General features: G+C 40.2%; 3 protein-coding genes across 13 annotated transcripts; 1 reads left to right on the plus strand and 2 right to left on the minus strand.

Annotated features, from left to right (window-relative positions):
* Nucleotides 1-1,053: 1,053 nt before the first annotated feature.
* LOC109956400 (calcitonin-1) lies at nucleotides 1,054-20,519 on the minus strand. Of its 9 annotated transcripts, none has more exons than XM_020593478.1 (10): nucleotides 20,153-20,519; nucleotides 18,831-18,880; nucleotides 14,911-15,059; nucleotides 14,549-14,651; nucleotides 14,317-14,441; nucleotides 11,219-11,271; nucleotides 9,894-10,001; nucleotides 5,350-5,441; nucleotides 4,355-4,489; nucleotides 2,589-3,563 (listed from the first exon to the last, which is right to left on the minus strand). In XM_020593478.1, the coding sequence occupies exons 7-10, from the start codon at nucleotides 9,996-9,998 to the stop codon at nucleotides 3,374-3,376; spliced, it is 522 nt and encodes a 173-aa protein (XP_020449134.1). In that variant the 5' UTR covers nucleotides 9,999-10,001; nucleotides 11,219-11,271; nucleotides 14,317-14,441; nucleotides 14,549-14,651; nucleotides 14,911-15,059; nucleotides 18,831-18,880; nucleotides 20,153-20,519; the 3' UTR covers nucleotides 2,589-3,373. The 9 variants fall into 9 exon arrangements, with proteins under 9 accessions (XP_020449133.1, XP_020449134.1, XP_020449136.1 ...); XM_020593480.1 differs by having other exon boundaries at nucleotides 14,549-14,666; XM_020593479.1 differs by lacking the exon at nucleotides 18,831-18,880.
* On the plus strand, nucleotides 19,575-23,133 carry psma1 (proteasome 20S subunit alpha 1). 2 transcript variants are annotated; one of them, XM_020593474.1, is made up of 11 exons: nucleotides 19,870-19,877; nucleotides 20,476-20,531; nucleotides 20,618-20,662; nucleotides 20,755-20,856; nucleotides 21,246-21,349; nucleotides 21,440-21,528; nucleotides 21,711-21,781; nucleotides 21,931-22,060; nucleotides 22,206-22,285; nucleotides 22,460-22,564; nucleotides 22,866-23,133. In XM_020593474.1, exons 2-11 carry the CDS (start codon nucleotides 20,517-20,519, stop codon nucleotides 22,923-22,925), a joined length of 801 nt encoding a protein of 266 aa, XP_020449130.1. In that variant the 5' UTR covers nucleotides 19,870-19,877; nucleotides 20,476-20,516; the 3' UTR covers nucleotides 22,926-23,133. The 2 variants fall into 2 exon arrangements, with proteins under 2 accessions (XP_020449131.1, XP_020449130.1); XM_020593475.1 differs by lacking the exons at nucleotides 19,870-19,877; nucleotides 20,476-20,531 and adding an exon at nucleotides 19,575-19,682.
* Nucleotides 21,488-27,961, minus strand: ric3b (RIC3 acetylcholine receptor chaperone b). 2 transcript variants are annotated; one of them, XR_002274399.1, is made up of 7 exons: nucleotides 27,696-27,961; nucleotides 27,076-27,290; nucleotides 26,861-26,939; nucleotides 26,118-26,211; nucleotides 25,329-25,459; nucleotides 24,311-24,897; nucleotides 21,488-21,554 (listed from the first exon to the last, which is right to left on the minus strand). XR_002274399.1 is itself a non-coding variant. In XM_020593473.1 (6 exons), exons 1-6 carry the CDS (start codon nucleotides 27,814-27,816, stop codon nucleotides 24,404-24,406), a joined length of 1,134 nt encoding a protein of 377 aa, XP_020449129.1. In that variant the 5' UTR covers nucleotides 27,817-27,961; the 3' UTR covers nucleotides 23,567-24,403. The 2 variants fall into 2 exon arrangements, 1 of the variants encoding a protein (XP_020449129.1); XM_020593473.1 differs by lacking the exon at nucleotides 21,488-21,554 and having other exon boundaries at nucleotides 23,567-24,897.
* Between the last annotated feature and the right edge of the window lie 7 nt (nucleotides 27,962-27,968).

Below are 27,968 nucleotides of genomic sequence, written 5' to 3' on the forward strand. Positions count from 1 at the left end.
CATGAAACTATGCAATTATGTATCTGAATATTTATCTGTTCCAGTTTGTGCAGTTATTATGATTTACTTTCTAAATACATCAATGTTTTATTTGTCAGTACTGATGTTCCACCATTTCTTTGGTTAGTTTATTGTGGTTTCCTTTGTAACTTTTACTTAGTGCTTACCTCATAGTACACATAATTTCATGTATAATCAGTCTTTTACTGGTGAACACTGGCTTTGCTATGTGCTAGTATAACAGAAAAGATGAGCATTTATGATTTATCATGCCTGAATTTGTTCAGCTGGACCAGGATTTGAGCTCACAACCTTTAGTAGTTTTGTGTTTCAGCAGCAGGGAGTCGTCCTCTTCTGAAAGGCAGTTTATCATCTGTCATTAATCAAAGCCACACATCCTTGTTATGAAGCATCGGTGGAAGATGATACATGATATGCATGTAGGAGCATTCAAGAGGTCATTGTTTTACACCTCAATGCCTTCTATGTCTCTAAGATCAACACCTGCTATCACTTGTGTCCTTGTCATTTTCTTTTTCACTGTTTGGAGATAGCGATAGAGTGCAAATGAACAAAATACAGCAGCCCGAGAACACCTATTGAGGTGGCAGAAAAATCTGGTGGCCAAGACTTTACATTTATCACCAGTGGAGATGGGTTTTTGTGTGTATGTGTGTGTTTGTGACCTGAGTCAGGGCTATGAGATCCTGCTGAGCTCCACTGAAACATGTCAAGATTGTTACGTTGCCACCTATTGGAGCACTGCTGTAAAAACAAGAGAACCCCAAAATGTTCAGTTGTCCAGTGTATGACTGAACATTTGATCATTAAAAATGTAAAGAATAATTGAACACTGTATTCATTCTGTAAGCTGTATCAGAAATAGGAAAGAACACGTGCAGTCCCTGCATTGATGCAAATCTCCTGTGTAATGTTTGCACTTGTATTTAGCGTTGAATACATAATTTATGGATAATATTCCAATTCTGAATGAACTGGGTGGTGTGCATTTACCTCAGTTGGAGCTAAAGAAGAACAAGTCTGACTGCAGGTTTGGCTGCCTTTTATTAAGCAATTACCCATGCAGTTTTTTTCTTTTATCATCACGTATCTCAACATATCCATGCTGCTGTGGTGTGAGTCAGAAGTATACTGCCGATGAAACGGATGTGTTTACACCTGCAGACTGTAGCTGCATACAAAATGACCCAAACTGTGCAACAGGAGAATGTATGAATGTCAATTTGATTTTCAGTTTTTTACCAAAGTATAGATGTGTGCTACTAATTTTCAGTCACATTTCTACCCATTGAATTACAAACCACACCATTTCTGAGAAGTTCTACTTATTACTTATCATTTATAATATATGGACAGTGTTTATCAATATTCCAGCAATTATTGAACAAACATAAGCTTTCACACCTCTCAATCCTTCAGCCTCTTTCTACACCTAAATGCTTAAAAACCTCTGAAGAACAACACAAGTACCCCAAACCCGAGTGTATCTAAAATACATTTTAATCTTGCTGAAATTAGTTTTCACAATATTGTTTACAATATTAATCTGTCTTCGTTCTCTTCATCCTCGCTCGGGTCTTCTTTATCGTCTCAAAACAGAACTGTACAATCATGTTCATGTAAATTGTTCTACATCAAGGCACAAGACAACAGCCGTTGCGGGGGGGTACTTGGGTAGGCGGGATTTTAATGGCGTCCCTCTGGCACACAGAAGGAAAACAGGGTAGCCTTGGAAGGAAAGGGGATTATGGAAAATGTTGAAGTATGGCTCTCAAGTGAGGATGGTGGCATGGGAGGAATGTGCTGTAACGAGGGGGGAAAGGTGGTGACCACTGCTGTTTTGATTTTATTTCCCAGTGATAGACGTGTATAAAAAAGAGAAATTATAAGGATGCTCTTTTCTTCAAGAATTCATTTGTTCATCTATGTAAACTAAAGTGCTTTTTTCTGTTTGTTTTTCTCTTATTTGCCAAAAGCAAAAGATTTAACTAACAAGATGGAAATGTGGATAAAGGGCCAGTTCAGTTTTTATTTTCTGCTTAATTTTGTTTTTGTTGATTTTTGTTCTCAGTTTTTCTCTGATGTTTTCTTGTCAACCTCTGGAAGAGAAAAAGAAAAAGAAAAGAAATGTAAATGTAAAGCTTGGCATTCAAAGAACAATAAGAAATTATTTAGTCAAAAGTCAAGTTAGGTATTATTGTCTAACTTTTAATAATTCTGCTTTTATTTTTCTAAGATAAATCCTTTAATTAGTTTATGGAGAAATCCTTTTTTTGATAGGCTGAATTCTAAATGCCAAACAAAAACAAAAGGAAGAAACAGGAGAAATGAGAGTCAAAAAAACAAACAGAAGAGGAAAAGGAGTCTTTATTTACCATTTCCATGAAGGTTTTGGAGTGCTCACATCTGGATGCTTCTCCTCCGCCTGCCAAAGGCCTTGGCACCGACGTTGGTGGGGACGAAGTTACTCTTGCCCATTCCTCCCGACCGGCTGAGGAAGTCCGCCAGGCGGTGAGTCACACAGGTTGCCGTGTTGCAGGCTCGTTTCTGCGCTGTAAGGCTGTTTCACAAGAGCAGACAGGTGTTATTGCCAAGATCTGTTGTGGCATTGATCCATACAACACTGACACACACACAATATCCCTGCACACTGTTTATTTGAATCAGTGTTAACGTCACAGCACAGAAACACATGAAGACAGAAGGTAAACACATCAAGCATGTAGGGTTTAATCATATATTTTCTGCTGGTTGTCATTTGTCTTACCTTTGGACTCGGTGAAAGCTTCTCAGATCATTTCTTGGGCAGTATGAGATGCTCGTTAACCCTAGTTATGTCCATTTTATGTTCATATTTGCAAATAAGTCCATAAATAAGTCTGACTGTTTTAAAGTATCCCTAAGAATGAAAATGAGCTAAGGCTTCCTGGTAGAAAAAATACATTTATTGAACAAGAAACATGCTGTCGCATGAGTGAATCATTTATTAATGATTTGATTAAGTGATTTCTTTTAACTCCTAAATTCCAGGGGCTTTGAAACGCCATCAAATGATACAGTACACAAAGATGGATGTCTGAACTGGTGCCTAATTAACATTTATTAAAAGTAAGTCTGATTGTCTGAAATGATAGGGACAATTCATTCTTTGCCAAACAAGGGGAAAAGAGGGAAGAACTGAAAAGGTGGATGTGATTAAAGGTCATATTCTTCTCATGTCAATCAAGCAGGTAAAGTCAACATGCACTTGTCAATCCAAAAACAATAAGGAGGAAACTGGGATGAGATGAGGAAGAGGACAGGAGAGGAGTAAATGAAAACAAAAAGAAAGGGCAGGTTGATGAGGAGGGGGTTAGATGCTGTCAAACGTCTCGCTGTAGCTTGCATAGCTGTCGCTCTCAGGCACACTGCGCTTCTTGCCGGGCGTTCCCGCTCCCACGTTCGTACGAGGGAACGTCTGCAACTTGTGCAGCTCCTGAGACAGTTTGCCCAACACACAGGTGCTGAGGTTGGAGCAGCGCTTGGTTAGGGGCCTGTCCATGCTGTTGAGGAGGGGACACACAAAACACATGCAGAGAACAGGCTCATAGATATGGGAAAACATGCAAGTAACACTTTATATAAGTTTTTCTTTTCCTTCCATTCACCCACCCTGTTCTCTCACATGCACTTCCTGCTCATGCCATTACAGGTATCAAAAAGTAAAAATAAAAACATTCCCCCTTCCGACATCATGCTTTTCCCCTCTTCCCATCATTCAAAGATCTGTCCCCTCATGCTCCACATCTCCATCCCTACCCCCGCCCCCAGCCAGTTCCCTCCTGTCACGTCTTTTACACCCACAGAACAAACAAAAACCAGTTGCTTCCCACTGTCATGCAACTCCATTTAATTGACATCATGCACACTTCTTTGTTCTGTTAGGCAGACAGTGTTTACATGCCCGTCAGGCAGGCTGGAAATAGTAGCCTGTTCAAACAAAGTCAAAATCAAACTCATCCATGCAGGAGGAGGGTCATGACAGAGAATAGGGACAACTTTTCTTGGAAATAATAGTTTTTTCCCTCTTTTGGTTCATACAAAAGTACATACCTCCACACCTGACTGAGGTGGGGCACTAAAAAAACACATCGTCAGTAGTGTTAAAGGAGAGCGAGTACAGTAGCCCCAGACAGAGCTGTCAATTTTACCTTTTTATTTAGGCCAAAGAGGTTTGGCTTAACCGGTACCTTCCTATTCTGTCAGTGAAATCCTTCACTTCCTGCTTCTGTGCAGGGAGAAAATATTAAACAGCTTTTTAAAAATGGTTAAAATACAGAAGAGACATCTGTACCTGTTTCCTTCAGTTTCCTGCTGCTCCAGCTCCTCCGCTGTCATCTGCACAAACTCCTTGACAATGGCGTTGAGTAACCTTCGTGCCTCATAGTCCGTTAGTGTGACTCGGTCTGACATGGACTCTAAACCCGGTCTGCAGCAAAGGGGTGAGCACCAACGTTTAGGGGTTAGAGGAGTTGGACGAAGAAAGGCATTGAGTGATAAATCCTTTGCTAGAATTATCACCTGCAGTTAAAAGAAATTGTGGAGGCTGTGTATGGGAGTGTTAGGGTGGGGTAGGGTGCTGACGGAATGTTTGGATGGATAGGAGGGGTCGTGGGGGTTGGCTGGGATGTCACCAACTCCGATAGGGATGACGTCGGAGTTGGAAGCCCCCCAACCAACGCGGGGAAACAATCTGCGAAAAGTGCCCCATCTGAGAGAGTGGCAGACGTACATGATTTATTACTGAATCAATAGCTTCATGGCAACATTTAACAAATAAACTTTCATTAAGCTGGAAAACAAACAAACTGGAAATTTATGAAATTTACATTTTTTAAGTTTATGGTTCAAGACTACTTTTACCAGTTCTCAACTGAGCCCATATTTGATCCTGCCAAATGCTAAACTAAATTAAAATTAAGCAGTAAAAATCATCCAAAGTATGTGTTCATACACATTATCGTACTCTAACTGTATCAGACTCACACCTCTGACTACCTGTCCCTTACATGCATATTTAGTCCATATCTATATCTTCATATTTTTAGCACCACTAAAAATACTTTATAATTTTTAGAAAATAATGAAAATATATATAAAAAAGAACTCTCTACCCGATTTCCTCAGTAAAAATAAAGTATCACATTTTCTGAAGTATGAATTTAGTGTCAGCCCTTCACTCCTTCTCTTTGGTTGCTTGTATTCTAACAAACTGGGAACCCATTCTACTTTTCTACAAGTTGCTGAACGATACAAGAGAGCTGGGAGTGTAAAATGTGAATGTCTCACCTGGCAGGGGCAGCTTGTGAGCAGTACATCTGGCAAATGACCAGGGCGTAGGCAACGAGGAAAGCAGAGATCTTCAACATAACCATGGTCCCCTACACAGCAAGAGAGACATGGCTGTCAGGTTGTTGTGCGCAAAACTGCTGCTGTTTCTACTCACACACAACTAAAGTAAGTTGTCAAATAACCTAAAGATTCATCAGTATGTATCTAGAAAATATACTTTCAGATGTCTGATCCTCTTGTACCATTAGAGGGAAGTTACAAGAAAAAGCTTTCTGTCCCTTCCCAGAGAGTCGAGCGCAACACATCTCAAAGTGTCTGTGCTTAACTCTGTTGCACATCCCTACTTTTACTTTCCCCACATAACACCCCTTCAGAAATGAGCCACATCATAAAAACCTCCATCACTCTTCTTCTGCAGAATGCTCTGTTCCTCTCACAACATCCAGCCGAGAGCACAGGACGGCTAGTTCTCTTGTCGAACGCAGCAGGTTGCAGAGCGCAACATGCCTGCAGGTGGGAGTGTGTGTGTGTTTTGGGGGGGTCCTGGGCTGAGCAATGCATGTAGCGGTTGCTAGTGCTGGAAGGGGAGGGATAAAAAGAGAAAGCAAAAAAAAGAAAAGGAGGGGGGCTATAAGCTTGCCAACTCCCTATGGGACCAGTGCATTAGTGTAATGAACTACCAGCTCTCTCTCTCTCTCTCTCTCTCTCTCTCTCACAGGTTCCTCTTGTCCATCTCTTCTTTCTTTGTCCTTTTCCTCTTGCTGTTCTTTTCTTCACCTTCTTTCATTATTGAGTCCCTTCTTTTTTCTCTCTACTCCTTCTCTTTCTCAGTCTTTGGCCTTCAAGTAGCTGAATAGACCTTCACAAAATGAGCGGTGGTGACACTGGCAGCCCCGGTGACCACACTCCAATCCCATTACCAACACAATCACGTCACCACAGTCTAATGCAGTGACTCTGTGTCCGTATCGCCTCTGATCCACACACGTGTGACAACAGTATATCAGGTACATTTAGAGTCAAACTGCCAGTCCAACACATCGCCCAACACAAAATTAAAAGTAAAAACTTACCTTCAGTGATAATCACCCAGCAAAAAAATAAATAAATATATATTTATAGATGTTTCTCTTTGAAAACAATAAGTTGACTTTCTCTCAACTTGCAGACCAACTCTTGATTCTGTTGCATGCAGCGCCAATGCACCAGCCTATATATCCCACTACTTGGATTTGTGCATTGACTGTGTAGGTGTTTAATCATCCACCAGCAGCCAATCACATCCCTTTGATGCTACACAATCCAATGGGATGCCTCCTCTCTGTCCTATCTCACTAATAAAGGATAGGATATGGCTTTGCACTGACGTCATTCCTCAGTCACTAAGTGCTCCATTCACAAAATCCACCAGTCATTTGGATCATTTGCTATGTCCAATTTGCATTGATGTCATTAATTAAATAGGATGCAAAGCAAACTGGTGGCCGTGGACGAGAATCACCAGCAATAAATATTTTTTAAAAACTTTCGAAAATTGCATGCTATATTTAAAATGCCAAATCGATAGCCCCCCCACCCCCCAAGCACCACTGCCACACTCCCAGCTAAGCACTTGCAGGCGGAGCCATCTGCTGGGGAGGGATGTATACTACACAGTGACGCACGACTGGGTTGTTCATTCATAATGTTGTTTGGATAGCACCGACTCCGGCACTACTCCCACTGTGCTTCAGCTCACTTCAGACCATCAAGAATCAACCTATGTAATCCGTTTGGTACCACCAGAATTTATTAACTCATAGCACTTTACATTACTTGAACCCATGCATATGAGTTAACACTACTGAGATTTTGGTAAATTACTTTTAAACTGCACAGCACTGTGCAAATGTGTATTTTATATCAGTGATTAACCCAAAACTCTCACAGCAGCTACTGCTTTCACTCAGTTTCCAATGAAACCTCAGCAACAGCAGAAAGGTTGGTATCACTTCATTGAGTTAATAAAGTGATACCACAGTCAGTCCACTAATGATCACTGCCTCCTCCCACACACTGAGTTGTCTTCGGCAAAGACCAATCGATGACAGAATCTGACAAGAGCCATTTCTCCAGAGCAATTACACAACTGTTTGTAGTGCACCATCATCTCAATTTCCTTTCTTTTCATTAGTGCACAGGATAGCGTGTGTGTGTGTGTGTTTGTACAGTACACTGTATGTGCTTGAACCTCTGTGTGTGTGTTTATCTGTCTGTGTGCACTATAAATATTCCACACAGTGGACAAAATGAATGGGTGTACAGTAGACGGGTGTGTAAATCTGTGTGTGTGAGTAAGATTATATGTCAGTACAAAAATGGGAGGGGTTGCCTCGCCCAGGCTGCATCATACAGGAACCCCATTAAACAGGACGAGCCTTTTAGTGCCACAAGGCTCATCTATGTCAGACGCTAAATCACTTCTGAATAGACAGCTGCAGGGTCTTATGCCGCATAGCGTTTATACCTGCTTATCCACTGAACTGCCCCACGTATTATACTCTGCTGGACAGAATGAAACTGTCCATGAAACCTATCAGCTTCAATTTAATCAAAACTCAGAGCGCTGTTGTTGAAGTTCACACTGAGCACATCAGTGGTGGAAAGTAATTGAGTACATTTATGGGTGAATGGCCAAATAGTGTGAAAGCACTTTGAGTCAGCTGCAGTGTATAAGACCATTTACCATTTACCTTCTGCATAATGAGTACCTTTGCTTTAGTATTATAAATATGTTTTGATGCTAATATGTTTGTAATTTTACTTAAGTAACATTTTGAGTGTAGGAATTTTACTTGTGACAAAGTATTTTTACACTATAGTATTCTTACTTTTACTTAAATAAGGGATCTGAGCACTTCTTCCACCACTGGAAGCTAACAGGAATAACCAGCGGGTCATGGAAGACTACAGAAGGGCTGCTAAAGATGCTGCACTGTAATCCCCCCACCACCCGCGATGTACACATGAATTACAGATTACCAGTACCAAATGTGTTTATTTTGCTCATGCTGCCCAAGTCACTGCCCTCACCCACATCACAGTTTCACCTTCGGATGTCCCCAGACATTTAAACCAGTTTCTGCCATCTGCTCACCTGTTGATCATTCCCCAATCACCACCTCAGCCCCACCCCTCTGCCAGAACAACTTCTCTACAGACTTGTGTCAGTTGTGTTCTATAAGCTTTTTTGGGCACCCCAAAAAAAGCATGGATCATGAAGATGACAACCCTCATGAGCAGCAGCCACTCCAACATTATAACCAACGCCCCATCTGACCCAGGATCAGCCATGTCTTGCTGGACCCTGAATTGGCTGTGGAAGGATGTATTCAATATAGACAAGAACAATACAGTAATTTGTTGTGTTATTAATTATTGGTGTTATTCGTTTGTTCATTAATGTAACTTATATGAACATCTGTCCATATTCTAAGACAAATTTATTTACAAATGAAGGTAATTCCAAAGGATTCACTTGCTTTTCTTTGCCAGTGTATCTGTACATTACGTACATGCTTGCGTGTTAGTGCTCATATTTTCAGCGTGGGTGTTTCTGTCACCCCAGGGAACTGCACATCCTGACTCCTCCAAAGTTTCCACTCAGTTTCTGAAAAAACTTTGGAGCGTCGAGTCGATACAGTAACCTTTGAAGCTGGGTTTCCCCCAGCTGAGATCAACACACCCACCAGTTATTACCGGGGACAAAATGAACATTCTGTCTCCTACATAATAAGATGAATATGGCTCCATCCCATTTAGTCTTCTCAGTTCCCTGGCATAACAAGTCACTGTCATGGTTGACTGGGACATTTAAACATAACACTGTTATTATTTCCAGCTGTGCTTTTCCTGCTATGACAAGTCAGTGACAAGGTCCATTTTAATGAGGAAACATTTTCCCAAACTGATTTGAATAATTTTTAGAGGCATGAAGTGGTAAAATTGTCTTGTGTTTCTGCTTCCTTGTCCTGTTAATCATCTCATGGCCTTCAGATTTATCTCACAATCCCTTGGGGAGCTTGTGAGCAGTAGGCTAGGAGCTGCTGACCTACAATGGGCCTTTTTAGAATCTTTGCCCTGGCTCTATGAGCAATACCACATCCCATAATAGAAAACTAAGAAACCACCAGTAGCTGTCAGGTCCGCTCGGCACGACCTGCTTCTCTTCCGCCTTTCTCACCTCTGCTCTCTTGATCCTGCAGGATCTGCACCTCAGCTGTGTTGCTTTCAGTAATTAGCGACTCGTTTGTTGGTGCGCACAGCTGGGGTGCATCCCGATGATTACCGTCTTCCTTATTTATACCTCTGGCAGACGCTGTCATCGCCGGAGCATTACTACTTAACTTGTATACCCCATAACATACCGATAGTCATGGTATGTGGCACGTCGTTTGACTTCCACGCTGACAGCTCCTGTGCTGTGGATCTCATTCTGTATGTAGGTTATATGTGTTGTGTTATACGTCTCTCCACTCCTCCTGGTTAGTTTGTCTATTCACCTGTCCGTCCTGTTCCTCCCGCTCTCCTCGTTTCTGCCTGTCCACTCCCCTGGTCGTGCTGGTCTCCTCCACCATCTCTGCCCTACTTTGCTGGTTTCTGTACATGGACTAAGATACGTTGTTTTGTTGTTACTGTGCATTTCCCACCATTAAACCACCTTTTTATTAGCACCTGGGTCGGCTATCTTGAGTCCTATCTCAGTTCTCCCTCACCCTCCTGGTGAGGGGGACTAAACCCTAACAGTAGCCTTGATATTCCTTTGACTTAAAGCCACAACACAAAGTGTTTGTTCAAGGGTCATGACTCTCAATGTTTCTCAGCCGACAACTGTTGTTATTGTCCCCTCCACCTCCATAAAACAATTAGAACAAAGTTAACTAGATATTGAATAATGGATCCTCAATGGCTATCTGCTGTTGCTTTCAATAACTTGCAAACCATTAAAACTAGACTAATGAGTGTATTTGTGATTCTTAGAAAAGAAAGAACAATTTACAACCACCGGTTTCAATACTTGAAGTGCCACCCACAAATAAATGGAAATAATTCACACCAGTTATCTGCAGCTTGATGACAGACATCCCAGGAAATCGCTCAGTCGCTAACAGACACAGATGACTGACATTAATACTGTTGAGGATGCTTTTGCTGTCACACTGTGATTATTCTCAAGGACACCTAATTGGTTGTGATTCACCAAGGCCTTAAAAACCTTCTATTGTTCCTAAAGGCCACTTAACAACAACAAAAAAAAAAACATTCTGAAATGAAAAACTTATGATTATTCTCATGATCAATTGATGAGCTGGTTTTTTAAAAATTCATCACTGAGTCAATGAAATGTTGGAAAACAAAATCAACAAACAAAAAAACCTGAGTATATTCACTTTATAATGATATAGCAGCAAATATTCACATTTAAATGGAAGAGGATTAGGGCCACTGTAAATAATTTATTTGAGTTTAAACTCAGAATTCTGAGAAAAATGTCAGAACTCAATTTTTTTTTACAGTGTCCCTAATCCACTTCTGCACATTTGAGAGGCTGGAACCAGCAAATGTTTTTTTCAGTTTCTCCTAAAACGTAGATAAAACAGTTAATTCATTCAGAATCGTTGATTTGATCATTTCAACACTTGCTGTTACTCTAAAATTACACAAGACAACTGACAACTAAATTACTAAATGAAAGTGAAAGCAAGATCCCATCTCACAAGCTGTAAATATGCCCAGTATACTGACAACATAATTTTACCTACAGAACCATAAATCAGTATTGATAGGGTCACTGCAGGGTGCTATGATCTATGAAATGAATGCTCACCACCAGGACTCTCCAAGTTATTTAAGGCCAGGAGCATCCAGATAGATCACTTCCTGAAAGCAAAGGAAAAAAGACTTAAGTCATTATTCTGCTGCAGCCTCCTGTAATGGCTCTCAGACTCCAAATCTAATCAAGGCTTGCCACCACAAGGGTGGCTCGCCACCTGATTAAACACAAGTTAAAGCGGTGGAACTGGTGACACTTTGTGGTTATACATCATGGAGTCAAGGGTCTGTGTTTAAACACCTGTTTCTGCTTAACATGCTGGAGCAGAAAATACGTAGTTTCAAGCAGGTGTTACACTCTTGAACATGTTCACCTGTTAAACAAGCAGGACAAGTGGCAGAGCAGAAGGTCATCACTTTAAGGAAGCATGTAAAATGTCAAGAAACAGGTCGGGCGGTCTAAGTTTCCAAGCATTTTCTGTTGTGCATCCCCAAGCATTAGGGAGATTACATTCAATCGTCTAAATTTCAGAACATCAATCAGGGGCCTTCAGCATCACGGTGTGGGAGACATGTCAGCCCCCTGGCTCTGACATCACTGGCAGATCAACTACGTCTGCTTGTATCTGCTCCAGATGCATTCAAGAAGATAGAGCAAACGAGAAACAGAGACCTCTCAGTAATTGATAGCCAGACACTTGCACATGCTGTGGACAAACGGAGCAACACTAAGGAGAGTTTGTGCTTCTGAAATGTGCCTGTTGGGAGTCCTGTTTATTATGATTACACGAAAATGTATGAAGTGACCTGACTTAACAAAAATATGGAGTTGTGCAGCAATTATGCTTGCCAGCTTGACAAAGTATAAGACAATATGAGAATCAATCATTTATTTCATGCACTCACATTTTCTAATAGAACAGAAGACCTCTTGCAGTTCTGATAGATACAGTATAAGGCTCCAACCTAGAAACTGTTTTTGGGACTTTACAAACTAACACTGAAGTCAATACAGCACCATATCAATCCTACTTGAGAGTTTGTGTATTGCAATCATTACTTTTGCTTGAACTACTCAGAGGGAACTGTGGCGTGACTCAGGCTGGTGCCCTGTCAAAAGCTGGGCAGAGGCAAGCGGTTCCTTGGAAGTATCTTAAGGAAACTTGGCTCTCATCACTGGAGTCATTTCAGATTCAATCACACTTGATCAACTTGGATTGCATCCCGTGGTATTTATAGAAAGCTAAATGTTATGCGGTTATAAAGCCTGGCCGAGACCCAAGAATCTGCCTGTAATTTTTGCCTCTGCAGCAAAACCGAGAGTAGGATATTTCTGGCTCTCGTTGCGGCTCAAAGATGCTCAAGATACATTAAAACTCGGATGTAAAACTCTCACTAATTGGAAAAAATATGTATCTATACATGATTTATTGATAAATCTCTTCAGCTTCTTTCAGTGGTGTTCAGTAGAGATCTCAGTCTTTTTGTCTGTACCACAGTTTTCCTTTCTTTTGTCAAAGTGCACTGACTGAGTTCTTGCGGCAGCTTCTGTGCTTTTTTGCTTCATCTTCTTTCATTACCTCTATATTTTTTCTTTTCCATTGTTCTTGTACCTTTTGCTGCCTAAGACATATTTATCATGTGCCTCACCAAAGAGTACTCATCATCCCCTTGGAGAGTCTGTTCTCCCTCAGAGAGAGAAATATATCTCACATTGTGGATCGTCAAATTACTGGCCCCTGAGCCGCCTCTTTCCTTTGCTATGTTGGCAATTGAGCCCACAAGTTAATGGTCCAGCAGGCGTGGCAATGAAATTAATGTGGTGTGTTTAAACATTGCATTTTTTTCTGCTCACCAGAAACTGGACAGTTTTTCTAATCAGTCAAAAGCATTTAACAGCAACCTTCACTTGTAAAAGCCATTATTGTGACATGATGGTTCCCGAAGAACAAGAGGCTATTATGGAGATTTAATGACTAGATTAGCTGGAGCAGCCAGGTGTCTCCAGAACAACACTCCATCACACGCCCACCTAAACGTTGCCACCAAAGTGTATCCTGCCCAACAGGTGCATATCATGTAAGGTCCCATTCTTGCTGTAGCTTCACGTTTCACCAGGTCAGGTTTTTTGCAGGCAAAAAAAAAGTCTGGCTGTATAAAAATAGGTGAAACATATACTGAAAACTGAAGCTTTGATAAAGGACTCCCTATGTCTCAATTAGCATTTTATTGGATTTCCAAAAAGAGCCAAGCCCAAGAGTCAAACTGTATAAATATCAAAGTGAGCTGCAGAATTCCTTCGTGCACAGGCTCAGCGCTGGACGTCATCATCCCTGTGAGTATTGATTGGCATGCCTCCCTGTCCTCAGTTGCTGCAACGCCTTGCTTCATACAGTATATAATACGCCCTGTCAGGATAAACCCCACCATAAAGGTTGATGACATGATCACATAGCAATGACTCCTATAAATCATTCAGTGGCTTTTTATAGCCTCAAGTAATCATTCGACTCAGCCATGCATGCTCTTACTAAACCGTGAGCTTTCATATAAATTCTACACTAAGCACACAAAGGTCACATCACATGAAATTTAAAGCAGTCAGTTAGTTTTGACAAAACCATCTGGCTGTTGCAGTGCACGTTGTTTCATTGTAGAAATTAATTGCTTGAGCAGTTCAACATCTCCTACACTGTAATTTGTGTAACCATCTTGTTTATTAATTCACCATAGTTTTTCTTATGTTAAAGTCATGTTGTTGTGTTTGGACTAGAAATAAATGTACATTTAACTGTCACATACTAAAATGTAACAAAACCACCTTCATGTCTACTTAAATGTGCCATTTGTTCAAAGTAATATTAGCTAATAATAATAATAATAATAATAGTTGTCTAATACCTATATTAGCGTATATGTCAGCTGATAAATGACTGGAAATTTTGATTCAGAAATACAAAACAATCCCACTAAATGTAGGACAAATGAATAGATAAAAATTGAATAGCAACTGGGGTTTTGAATAGTAACTTAATTCCAGCTACAAAGCATTTGGCTGAAATCTAGTGGTGTTGAGAATAGGTTCAAAGTCTTTTAAGTGCATCTTAAAATAATATTCAGTAATATTTTGAACTGGGAAGACAGTAACTTAACCTCCTGACTTGAGCAATTCTGTCTGCTGAAGCCTCCCATCAGCTTTAGCCTCTGAACTCTACTGGAGGGATGAACACTGTTCTTCCAACAGATATTCCCTCATGTGGTGTTTCTGCCTCGACCGGCTGGGGTGAGTGGACAGAGGAGACAGAAAAGAAGAAAAACATCAGGTCACAACACAGTCTTATGGTGCCATGAAATATCAAAAGACAAAACATAACATGCCAAGTACCTTTCTACTCTCCAGCACTGTCCTATCTGGTGACGGTGAAGGCCACGGCATATGATTCACATCTTTTTCATCGTCATCAAACTATTCAGTGACCCCTCGTGTCCTGAGGACAAAGGCACTGCCATTATGGAGGAGACCACTCAGTTATTCAGGGGTTTCCTTTAATTTGTCACTTGTCTGTTTGATCTGTAGATTATTTGTCAGTAAACATTTGCCACAAAATACACTTTTTATACAGTATATTTTTCACTTTATGTATAGATATACTGTTTTATACCTTCCAGATGGATTACATGCAGTCTTATACATTAACACACTAATAAAAATGAACTTTACTAACATAATCTTATCATTAAACCGACCTTAAGCATATAGCAAGGAGCATGTGACATCAGTAGGTGGTTCAGTGAACTGAACTTCACACGAGTCAGAGATCAGACTGATGTATCACGCAGCAGAGCAGCTTCATGTCAGGCATTCATCCTCTGTGAAACACCTCGTCTCCAGATGTCTGATCAGGTGCAAACACAAAATGAGAAGGGTGACACACGGTGAAGCAGAGCCATAAACTTCTCCTCTAGTTCTTGTTAACGTGAAACTTTGTCATCACAGAAAAAGACTCACAGTCTGAGTAATTCAATTCAATCTGTTTTTTTTTTTTTTTTTGCTGCTGTTCAATAATAATTAGTAGATAAATATATCAATGCAGTGCTATCTTACAGAAGAAAATGCTCTCCAAAAGTGACCCCACATTAGTTTTATTCCAAAACTACAATGATAGGTGAGCAAATGTAATTCATGCTTAAACATTTGTTGCAAAGCCAAAACGATGACTGGATGTCTCTGTTCTGTAGGCTTGGTGTCTTCAGATGATTCTGTACAGACAGCAACAAGGTTTGACAAATAAATAAATGGTTTTGATGTATTAGTTTCCAAATGAGTTTGGCTTGCAAACTCTTATTTCCAAGCATCATCTCAATGTCTTTAACAAAACGATTCCCTCCTGTAAAGCATGCAGTGTAATCAGGTGGTTTGAAGTGAATCAGTTTTTGTTCTATAGATTTTTGTATAGATACTCTAGAGAAAACGTGCGGTTTGATACTTATTTTTTTAGGCTCAGAGACTGAGCTAAGAGACTGTCTATCTAGCTGCTGATATTAAGTGCTCCACAAAGTACAGCTTTTTTTAAGCCTCTTCAGCCATTTGCCACTGAAATGCCGCATAAGCGCATTCGTCATAACCAGGAAACTGACGTAAGCAAACTGAAAAGGATCTCAGCCAGACTACTGCCTCACATCTTTTCTCACATGTCTGGACTTGTTTTGTAGGAGAGGTTAAAGCCAGTGACGACATATTGACGATATGCAGTATTCAGACTCATAAACCTTGTGGAGAGGAGGGGCTCAGATGGCTTTCCTCTGTTTGCTGTGCGGCTGCTGACCCCTGACCTCTCTTGCTGAGGGATAGCCGCCACTTTAATCCAACCTTGGCAGAGCGTCACCATTAATCATCATTTTCCAGGCTAAAAAGCATCAGGGGCCTATTTATAGAATCAAGGGGAAGCAACTCAAGACACAAAATGAATTCGGTATTAATTATACTGTATGCTAATGTGTACACAACAGATGTGTTGTCATCATACATGAGGAAGTGAAGCCATGCAGCTCACATAACAGTTCCAACAAAGTAAAAAAGAAAAAGAGTCTACACTGATGCTATCACACCAGGTATTACATATGGAAACATACAGGAATTAAATCTTAATCAGAGATAGGCTGAGTTAAAACAGGAGAAGTTTGCTCTTTCCTCGTGCAGTTAAGACATGAAAACTATGAATGGGAAGAGGAATGGATGCACTCTCCTCTATATCGAGCCCACACTGTGGCTTGGACCCATCTCGCAGTGACTCAGGCTGCTCTCCATTTGAAAAATTAAATAAGGGGACGTTTGGCAAAGTTAAATGAGGCCCCCAGGAAAAAACATGCTGAGCTCAGCACCGCTCCTTACAATCTCAATCACAAAGGTTGGCGCACTGATGTAATGGCTCCCGCCGCGCTGCCGCTGCCTTGGCAGAGGAGGAAAGCTCATCAGCACAGCCCCACTAATTCATCTCCCCCCTCCTCCTGGTTTGAGGCTACATCAGATATCATTAATAGAAAAAAGAAAAAAGAAGCAAGGAACAGCCAAGTTTAAATCTTGACATAAGAGAGGATGAGGCTACAGGGGGTCACTTATCTGAGTGGAGAGACATGTAACATGGAAAGTAACAGAATCATTGGGGAAATTAAAAAGCACTAAGAGAGCCAAGAATTTGTTGAGTCATAGAGGATATAGTGCATACATGTTGAAGCACATCTTTGGACACATCACCAAAGACCTATAGGCATCTTAACCCCTGTAGACCTGCTAAGAGGTGGAAAGTAACTAGGAACATTAGAAACTGTACTTAAATACAATTTTAGGGTATCTATACTTTACTTGAGTATTTTCATTTTCTGCTATTTCATACTTTGACTTCATTACATTTCAAAGAAGAATAGTGAACTCACTACATTTATTCAATAAATTTAGTTACTAGTTACTTTTTAGAATGAGATTAATAAAACAAAATACAGTACAATCATAACACTTCACTGATCCCTGGTGGGAAATTTACAAACTACCCATTAGTATATAAAGTATGTCAGATTATAAGCATTAAAAGGTAATTAAAATTAGCTCCACCTTTACCAGCTGCAACATTAAATGTGATATTCCCAATAATGCATCAATAATTATAATCCAATGATAGGATATCCATTAATGTGAACTGTGCCATTCTGCATAATTAGTTCTTTTACTTTTGGTATTTTACTATATTTTGATGCTAATACTTTTATATTTTTACGTAAGTAATGTTCTGAATACAGGACTTTTATTTAGAACAAAGTATTTTTATACTGTGGTATTGATACTTTTACTTAACTAAACAATCTGGGTACTTCTTCCACCACTGCATATCCTTTATTTTTAAAAAGAACTACTTTAAAATCCTAACAAATGAAGACAGACACCAACTTTGGTCACTTTGGTATTAGAATTCTCTAGGTACCATTAAGACCATTATTGGTTTGCATAAATCACTGGATTATTAAAATGATTACTCAGCAGAAGAGGTTCCTAACCTGGGGGCCAGGACCTCCATAAGGAGCTGGAAAAACCTTTAATTATTTGAGATAATTAATAGAAACACTCCTGATGCACAAAGCTATGCCTTGCTTTCTTAAGACAGTCCTACTAATCTTCATTTGTTGTATGTGTTGTTTTTATTGAGTAACTTTACTTTGTTCAGGCGCAAAATGAGTTTTAAAAAAAATCTGTCTTCAACTGAACTAGTAAAAAAATTGCTTTGTTTTAATGGTCACAAGGGGAAAAAAAAGATTAAGGACCAAAGCTTTACAGTTAATCAATACAAGCTATACTATGCCAATAGAAACTGAAGTCCAGTATATTGGATTCATGTGAATTTATCTAAAAGTCTCATTTACTGATGTGGAGTTACTGGAAAAAACCCTCTGCATCACAAAGAAGCAGCATCAGCGAATGCTTCATAGATAATAAATAGGCAGCTGACAAAATCTGATATGTCACTCAGGATGAGAGGATTATTCTCATATAAATGAGCTTTTAACTCTACTTTCTTTTCAACCACAATAACAGTTCAGTGCACCAGAGTAGATTTTCTCTCCAGTTTAAAGGTCATGTATTACTTCTTCTAGTTTTTACAAAAGCACAGTCAGTGGATGAGACATATTGACTGAAGTGCTCTGTGGCACAATAAAAACGTGAATTATTAAAATGGGTGGCATTTACTTTTACATAAGCAGACTGCACATTGAACTGCCATTACAACTGCTTTTGACTTTTCACATATGTTACCTTGAGAAAATGGTTAATTTTATTCTCTGTATTTATTTATCTGTACATTCAATCAGTGAACTTAGTTCAGGCTATTTCTCAATATAAGAAAGACATTAAATCACAAACAACTACAAAAATTTGGAATGACGATAAAGTCTGATCTGTTACATATTTATAATTTTCAGCTGAGGCATTATTGTTTTTAAGCTTGCAAAATCAGCTTTACTGTTGCATTAAAATCCGAAAATAAAGTTTAAAGTGAACTGAACTACAGTTAATTAAAGTGAATATGGAACTGTGTGATTTCTGTGTAAATCTGCCATTACTTGGCTTTCATTATTTTAGCAGCATGGTAACAAAAATAAATTTGACAAATACATACATGAAACACCCAGCATTGTGATTTACTGCTGCCACCTGGTGTTCATGCACCTGTGGGGCCAGTGCAGAAAAGAAAAGAGTCAGTGATGACATTGCTGAAAACTGTAACTTCATTCCTTATTTTCCAAATGATGTACACAGACATTACGGAGATTAATAAAATTCTATTTCAAATTGTATGGAATACATGATTTGAAATTAAATGTTATTATGTAATAGGCAAATCATTTAACACGTTAAATATGTAAAATCATTGCTATATAATTTGTGAAATTAATCTTTTTGATAATTTTCCTACTAAAGTTTATAGGACAAAGTCAACAGTGGAAGAAGTATGGAGATCTGCTACTTAGCCTATAAAAGTAGCAATACATCACTTTGAAAAACCCTCCATTACAGCTAACAGTCTCCATTCATAATTTTAGTAGAAGAACAGACCTATTAGCAGTGTTAGCAGCACAGTCTTTTGAAAGCAACAAAAATAAAGTATGCATAACTTAGGTGACAAAATGGCACCCTTTCATGGTGTTATATCGCTAAATTATTAACATTTGGCTACTTCAGCAATTAAATGCATTTTAACATTCTTCTAGCCTAGTGTACATTGTTGACTATAAAAATGCATAATTTGATGGTCTGGTTGTATACTTTGAATTCAACATCTTGATCTTCAAAGTAACAAGTAACTCCAATTATCAGACAAATGTAGTGGAGTAAAAGGTACATGTACCTCTGACATGCATAGGTTTTGATATCGGGGTTCTATTGCTTTCCCCGACGTTGCGTCCAGGAAGAAAAATCAAGTTCAGATCACAGCACAGGCAGAGAGGCGATACATTTAGAAGCAGAGATGGTATGTATGAATGAAGTTTTATATATATATCGATCAATTTAATACCATATAATATACCTGTCTAAATAACTCGCACAGCCAATTCATTTATTACAATGTACTAGAAACCCCAAGAATTTTAGTTTATTTGCTCACACTAAGCTAATAGTAGCTAGCTAACTACTGACTGCACTGTGAGTAAGCAAAACACCTTCGGTAACGTTAGCTGCATTGATGACGGCTATATAACGTGTGTTTAGAGAAACTGTTCACAGCCTACAATTCTCTGATGATTTCACTTTCAATCGGGCTTCATTAATGCAACGTGCTTTTATTTAGTGCCCAAAATAACAGCACAGTTGCGTTGCTAGTTGGTTAGACAGTTAGCAGGCTAAGGCGAAGTAGCTAGCAGAAGCTAGCTAGAGTTTTAGATCAGTCAAACCAGCAATGGCAGAGCCTTGTCTTTTACTTTCGTTTTCTCCCCAACTCACCGGCCTTATTTTGTGAAGCCAGTACACAACTCCAGTCACTGTAATGATTCAGTACAGTTGGTGTTTTTACCCGGCTAATGGTACTCAACTTTCCGCAGAACTAAGTTAAATTAGTACGGAGCGCTGATGTCCAAACACCCCTGGAAGTGATGCTAGTAGCTAATGCTTGTGCTTGACCGTATGATGCATCTCGATCAAACCGGGCAGCAGAAGCTGGTCGCCTTATCAATTATTTACTGCAGTGACGTTAGTAACTTAATACCGCTGCCTAGAAAAGTCCATGGTGTAGAAAAGTAAAGCCTTATCCATATATCCGTCCACAGCTTACCAAGTTCGTAAAAAATTGTCTAAGAAATTGCTGGCAATGCAAGACAACTATGTGAGCGCTTTTATTTGATTGTATTATGCTGTCTTCCATGTCGCTGTCAGGTCATCTATTTTATTATGTCTTATTTTTGTTCTTAGTTCCGCAATCAGTACGACAACGATGTGACAGTATGGAGTCCGCAGGTAAGTCGACGCCTTCACCTTCAAAAAGAAATGACTGTGTATTATTAGCATGAAGTTGCATAAAAGTATTGTCCATGTTCTTATGCGTACAGGGGCGTATTCATCAGATCGAGTATGCAATGGAGGCAGTGAAGCAAGGCTCTGCAACTGTAGGACTGAAATCCAAAACCCATGCAGTTCTGGTTGCCCTAAAGGTACAGTCATCCTGTTTCATTCTCAGAGCATTACCACCTAAGTGTGAAGAGACTGTCAACTGAACTAGACTTAACAAGACAGATAATAGTTTAACATTTAGTGTTAATGACCATTCACATAAATATCCCAGTTTAACCTGGTTCAGAGGTGTTTTAAGTGTCAGTTTACCCAAAACCCATTAACGTTAGCTTCCTCATAGTGGTAAGTGCCACCCTGGCATTCCGATTTATAAAGAAAGCATCAAGCCACAGAAGAAAATTATCATCTTAATGTCATTTAATGAGATCTTAAAAAGCAACACATCCAATAACTAAGAAAGCCTGTAGCATGTTATTGGTGTCAGTTAAAGGACAAGTAATTGATCACACGATTGGTGTTTTGTCTGTAGAGAGCCCAGTCTGAACTGGCTGCCCATCAGAAGAAGATACTCCATGTCGATAACCACATTGGCATCTCCATTGCTGGACTGACTGCTGATGCCAGACTGCTCTGGTAGGTCACATCTACACCATGGTGTGTACATGAAGCTTTTTAGTAAAGTTGTAATGAGTTTTACATAATGCAATACCTTCTCTTCCACAGTAACTTCATGCGTCAGGAGTGTTTGGACTCAAGATTTGTCTTTGACAGGCCCCTCCCCGCATCACGTCTTGTCTCTCTTGTTGGCAGCAGTATCCTTTCTATTGTTTCTAAAGTTCTGTAATAAAAATGTTGAGATTTTACTGGCAGCATGACAAATTCACAACAGCTGACACTAAATGCAGGGAGCATCTAGTCATCTGAAGGTACTGGAAATTTAAGAGAAACTGAACAAAGAGTAAATAGCCACAGTGATCCTTAATCGACCATCTAGAAACCCAAATCCCAACACAGCGGTATGGAAGGAGGCCCTACGGTGTTGGACTCCTTATTGCAGGCTATGATGTGCGTTTATACTGTTTTTTTTAAATATCTCATTTGATTAATACAGTTGTAGTATTTTTATTTAAGAATGTGATTTGTGATTCACTGTGGTGAGCCCTAACGGGAAAAAGCTGAAAGTGACATTCATTCATTTGATGTGTGTCACCCAGGACATGGGACCTCACATCTTCCAGACCTGCCCTTCAGCAAATTACTTTGACTGCAAAGCCATGTCCATCGGAGCGCGCTCACAGTCTGCACGTACTTACCTGGAGAGATTCATGGACAAATTCTCTGACTGTAAGACTCATTTTCTAGCCCCATACTCTCATATTCAGTTGTTGTAACTAGGGTCACCAGACTGGCTAATTTTTATGCAGATTGATGCATATAAGGCTAACATCAAGAATAAATATTGAGCTGGTTGGTACTGTTGTGTTCTTAGGTAGTCTGAATGACTTAGTCCAGCATGGTCTCCGTGCGCTCAGAGAAACCCTCCCCGCTGAGCAGGACCTCACTACCAAGGTACTTCAGGCCCCCTGTTTCATTTTTGGATCTGGTTCTAAGAGTTTAGAAGCTATGAGTTATCAGATCTTGTACTGTGTGTTGCATATTAAAATTTTGTTTTAGTGATTAAAAACAAAAGTTCTTTATAAAACAGACCATTTGTTAACTATAGACTTCCCATGTTTTTTTTAGAATGTTTCCATTGGCATCGTGGGGAAGGAAATGGAGTTCACCATTTATGACGATGATGATGTTGCTCCGTTCCTGGAGGGACTGGAGGAGAGGCCACAGAGAAAGGTGCTGCAAGGACGTGTCCAGTCCAGTTTAATTTAAGTGAACAAATCATTGCATTTATTATGCATTGTGAATCGCTGTCAAAACACACCAATAGCATGCTGTTAAAATACATGCATAGCCCCATTTTGGGTTTCAGGCACAGATTTAATCTTTGAACACTGAAAACAAGATGAGCACAACATTTTAATTTGAAGCTGTGTCTAACAAATGTTTAACACAAAAGGTTTGCTTTTGTATTAGGATTATTAATACCAGTGTTAGATCCCAGATGGCTGTGCTAAACCACATTTGTGTCTGTCAGGTTGCCCAGCCCGCAGACGAACCCGCCAGTGAGGCACCTGATGAGCCAATGGAGCACTGAGGCAGCGAGCCAATCAGTGATCAACTTCTGGTAGATCCCAGACCAACCTGACACTTTGTGCGACTCAGTAACTGTTAGAGGGAACAGATGCTGTTGTGATGTGCCACCTGCCATTAATCTAAAACAGTCTCTGCTTACAACAGCCGTGATGTTGCTTTTGTATGGGTCAAGTGTACCATTCTACAAGTAATAAACTTTCTTTTTTGAACTGCTCCAGCTTTTTATTACATTAGTAGCCTATTTAATATATATTTACCAGACTTACAGTGAATAATCTTCAGTATCTAGGTAAGTAATATTGCAGGTGGCAAACGGTGAGTTTCGAGAGTCTCTCAGCTTTTTTTTTTTTTTTTTTACTATTGATCATGACAAGTTCCAATAAAATAAACTAAAAGCCATGAAAACTCAGAACATCTTGTCATTCACAGTATCCAAATCACTGATATGCATTCTCGGGTACTTTTCTGAACAGTGAATATTTAAAAATCTTTAAATAACATGGAGGTCAATATCACAGGAAATGTATGTTAAAGGCTTCAACTTATTGGTACAGCAGCCAATTTCTCACGCCGTTTGTCTTACAGCTCTTTTTCAAATTTATCACAGGGCATTCATTGTGTGAAAATATATATAAACCGCCAGAAGTTTTATATGACTGCACTTTGATAAGAGATTTGTTTAGCAAATGCAGACAAAGGTGAGCGAAGGCACCAACAACCCAGTAAATTAGTTGCATAAATAATAAAATGTCATCAGTTTCTTTTCTTTGCAGGCTCAGTGTTCATCAGCTGCATAATTCCTGCACACATTGACATCTTTATGAGAAAACTTTGCTCTAGTCTGAGCTAGAATTGCCAGAAGTTTCATGCATTCATGTGTAGAACAAGCACATTTTCAAGTGGCCTGATTCAGCCTTGTTTTCTGTCCATTTGTATATTGTAAAAGCACATTAAATGAAAGCACCAGATGTGAATAATTTTGGATTATTTTACAGGAAAATGCTTGCTGAAAAACAGCTTTCACAGATCAGGTATAACAACTAACTCAACACTTCCCCTACAGAAATAAATGCTTAGGCTGTTCACAGCTGGCTGTACTTCAAGGTACAGTTTGTCAACTATTATTATTACTGTAAAATCTGGGCCTGGGGAAGTCCTGTGTATATTTAGCATATTTAACTGTGATCATTTTAGAAATGAGGCCCCTGTTTCTACAAATAGAAGTGTTGAGTATATTTGGAAATTTTAATACCTTAAACTTTGCTTATTTTTCTTTTAGCCAATGGATAAAGTTGATATTGGTCATGTAAACAGTGCCCCGTGCACACATTTTCTCACTTAGTCAAGTAAAAATAAACAAGGCTAGAAACACTTTAATGCACTCACCACCTTCCATGCTACTGCCCATCAGATGAAGACAGGTTTACAGTTTATCTGTCTTGACAAAACCAGGCCCAGGCTTAAGTTTACATGACAGAGTCAGGGTGAGGCTTTCTTTGCTCTCCTCCTCCTGTTCCTCCGTCTGACCTGACTGCTGGATGTTTCTGTCTCTGTGGGCTGAGCAAGGCTCTCAGTCTGCTCCATCACAGACGTCATCTTCAGAGTGAGCTGCAGCTCCTTCAGGACTCCAACCAGGTCCTCCTGTGGGACATTCACATCGATCCGACCCCCTCCCTCCTTGTGTCCATGCAAGGCTTCTTCCTTATTTAAGCCTACATCACTCTCTGGCCCCGCATCTTCTTCACTCACTGCTGCAAAGATGGATTCTCTTCCAGCGTCTGCACTCCGGTCCTCAGCTTGCTCAGCCTCTGCTCCGCCTGTACCATCGCCAGCATGAATGTTTTCCAACAGGTCGGCTCCACTGACTTCTGTCCTCTCCACCTCTGTCTCCATCTGTGGACTGTAGTGCTGCTGACTGTGCTGACAACTGCAGCAAGGATGTTCCCAGTACTGAGGAGGCTCCTCAGGGTAATCTGAAGAAAGAGAAAGTTATTTGTTTACCAGCGTTTCCTTCACAAACAGTATATCCACTACCCAATGTCTGATTCACTCTAGAAACAGCTACAACTGATGAGCACTACACAATCAATGTTTGTTTAGCTGACTGCTAGTACTCAAACACTAAAACTCTGTATACCAAAAATTCTGTTTTGGCTGCATGTGGTGGCACAGCACCGTACTGAGACATTTTATGTTGGGTTGTCCTTTCATTTGTCACTTGTTTGTATGTCAGCTGTAACGTGGCTATGATATAGTTTGACCTGGACTAAACTGTACACAACTCTTCCATTGCCCTGATCTCCACTCTGCTTTCAAGGCACATTACTTTATGCAATGCTACTAAACTTCAGTATTCAAAATAAATTAATTCCCATGTGAGCATACAGTATATCCCTGGTCTGACCTTCCCAGTCGCTCTGGGCTTCCTTCCTTGGAGACATCCCCTCCACCAGCTGGCCTTCCTGCATCACCCGTGTTATCTCCATCAGCTGCTGCAGGAGACTCTCCTCCTGATCCGCCGTCACTCCTGTCACCCTGCAGTACAAGCACACAACTAAACATTCCAGCGCATGTTCCTCAGCTGTGGAGCCTTGATGCGATTGTGAAGTTGAGCGGCTCTCGCCGTTTCCTTTATCCTGCTTTAAACTTACACATTTAACCCACATTAACCCTGCTGTGTGCAATATTGTTTTACTTTTTATTATTAAATTGTTAATAATGATAAAGCCTTGTCTGTTACTTTTCTATTCTTAACACCAAATTCCTTGTTTCTATCCCTTTGTTGCTGTAGCTTTGTGATTTCCCCTGTTGTGGGACTAAAAAGATTCATTTTATCTTATCTTTATTTATTTAACTATGCTAAAAACTGATCAGCTGACAGTGCAACAAATCTGGGACTCCAGAACTAACAAGATGCTTCTTTTTAAATGTCATAGTTAGTACATTTTTGATTGTGTGGGCACTGATCTTTTTGAATGTTTTCATAGGAACGCTAATAACAGAGCAGATAAGTATTTATAAGGATGAGAAAAAAAATGTATACATTTTGGAAGTTCAACTCAAAACAACTTTCACATGTCCAAATTACAGCCAATCAGAGTAACTCAGCGCAATAAAGTGAAATCATTCTTGTCGGGAAACGAGAGGGAGGAGGTGGACTGATGAAATGGTTCCTCATTCCACACACACCCACCTGTCAGGGCTGTGGTGGGCGTTGGATACAATACTCTCCATCACCAACTCGGTCTCCCTCAGTTTCTCCTGCAGCTGAGCCAGCTCAAAGTCAGCTGGAAGAAAAGGGAAAGGAAGAACTATGTGCACGAGTGTGAACACAATTTGAGCTCAAACAAACATAATCAACCACTGCACTGGTGTAAAGTAGGAAGTAGGAACACGTGTAGTTCTTGTCTTACAGCCATAGTGAACAGTCACTCCTCTTACAGTATGATGTTTTATGGGAGTCAACAAACCAGACAATAAACAACAGCTCATTCATTATTTTAATGCACTGGGAATGTGAACTGTCTGAGACTAGATGTGACTTAACACACACACACACACACACACACACACACACACACACAAAACTGACTGTTCGTTTAGAGGAAATGTGCATCAACGCTTTAGATGAATTAAACAAGTGCCCTTTAAAATACCCCTATTTCTAAATGGCTTGACACGTATATAATCTACTGTATATATTTTACACTTGACAGCTGTGCAGTTTTATATATGAAAATCTGAGCCATGTGGAGCTGTTCTGGTCAGTGCAAAAACACCCAACACTAGTTAATCTTGCTTTCACAGCCTGTTTTTTGAAGATAAAGATCATTTTACCTTTCACACAACACTGCAGCTCTGCAGCTGATGGGTGTAAGCGCTCAAAGTTGTTAAATGATGAATGAGTGAGTGTAACCAATGTTGAATGACACTCACTGATCTTTCTCTTCATGTTTTCTGACCGGACCGAAGCACACCGGCCCTCAGACAGCTTGCTGCTCCCCTTAGATGTGATCTAACAAGGAGACAATGTCAGCTGAGAGGCACTATATCCTGTCCCATTTTCACTGGAGTTATCAGACAGTGTGTAAAATAATTTACACCCTTTAAATAAATGTGAGCAGCTGCATATTGTGTGACCAGTATTTCACCTTGAACACTATGTAGAGGATGTAGAGTAAGATTCCGAAGCCGTAGACAGGGATGATCTGGCCTGCCAGGTTGGATTTGCCTCCGCCTCCTGCCCCCTTGCCCCTGGCCAAGGCCTCAGGGTTGTGAACCCTGGCGGAGCCGGAGCCCGCGGCCTTCTGGCCTCGGCCCTCTGAGGACATCTGGCCATGTATCGTCGGAGGGAAACGACCTGAACCTGGAGAGAGGGGACAACAGATGAAGAGGAGGAGAAATCACAATTTTGTCATCTTTCTTTAAATTTGTCTTTTGTCGTGTTGCTTTAAAAGATGTTTAAAAGTGTCTGGCTTGAAAACAAGACATTTGTGAGCTTATGTGTGTCTAATAAACTGGCAACTGAGTGTATATTTTACATTTCTACTGAATAACCTAGACGTGTCCGTGTTTTTGCGCCACCGTCAGGGAGGAAAATGTAACTGCAAGGACGACAACACACCGGTGATGCATACAACACATTTTGGCTTGAAATACAAAGTAAGTAAAACGTTATATGACAATGTCCACAAGCTAATAAATTCAGCACTCTATTTGAAAAGCCACTGCACATTGTAACGATAAAGACAACCCGTTAACGGTGACGCACCCTCCGGCCGCTCCGCAGCATCCTTTCTCCCCCGGGACAACAGCATTTTGGGAAGCAGCAGCGCGACGCACAGCACGAGGCACGTCGCGAGGGTCACCTTCTGAAATGTTGACATCGCCATCCCGACATGTAAGTGGTCACCGTGCCGCTTAAGAAGAAACTGATTCTGACTGGTTTACAGTGAGAAGACAGACGAGACTGGGGCGGTTTGATACTTGTCACCCACCGGTTTTACTTCCTTGTTGTTGACTGAGGAACGGAAGTGAACCAAGT

This window comes from Monopterus albus, unplaced genomic scaffold (assembly GCF_001952655.1).
Source record: "Monopterus albus unplaced genomic scaffold, M_albus_1.0 scaffold19.1, whole genome shotgun sequence".
Taxonomy (NCBI): domain Eukaryota; kingdom Metazoa; phylum Chordata; class Actinopteri; order Synbranchiformes; family Synbranchidae; genus Monopterus; species Monopterus albus.

Bases quoted from the DNA above. Each gene is read 5' to 3' on its own strand.
- ric3b (XM_020593473.1), bottom strand. From the start codon at position 27,816: ATGGCGATGTCAACATTTCAGAAGGTGACCCTCGCGACGTGCCTCGTG. The intron at 26,212-26,860 runs GTGAGTGTCATT...CTTTTCTTCCAG, and splicing joins AAACATGAAGAGAAAGATCA to CTGACTTTGAGCTGGCTCAG. The intron at 25,460-26,117 runs GTGGGTGTGTGT...CTTGTACTGCAG, and splicing joins GCCCACCACAGCCCTGACAG to GGTGACAGGAGTGACGGCGG.
- psma1 (XM_020593474.1), top strand. The intron at 21,529-21,710 runs GTATCCTTTCTA...TCGACCATCTAG, and splicing joins TGTCTCTCTTGTTGGCAGCA to AAACCCAAATCCCAACACAG. The intron at 22,286-22,459 runs GTACTTCAGGCC...TGTTTTTTTTAG, and splicing joins AGCAGGACCTCACTACCAAG to AATGTTTCCATTGGCATCGT.
- LOC109956400 (XM_020593476.1), bottom strand. From the start codon at position 5,913: ATGCATTGCTCAGCCCAGGACCCCCCCAAAACACACACACACTCCCAC. The intron at 4,490-5,349 runs GTGAGACATTCA...CCTTTGCTGCAG, and splicing joins TCACAAGCTGCCCCTGCCAG to ACCGGGTTTAGAGTCCATGT. The intron at 3,564-4,354 runs GTACAGATGTCT...CCTCCTCAACAG, and splicing joins CAGGAAACTGAAGGAAACAG to CATGGACAGGCCCCTAACCA.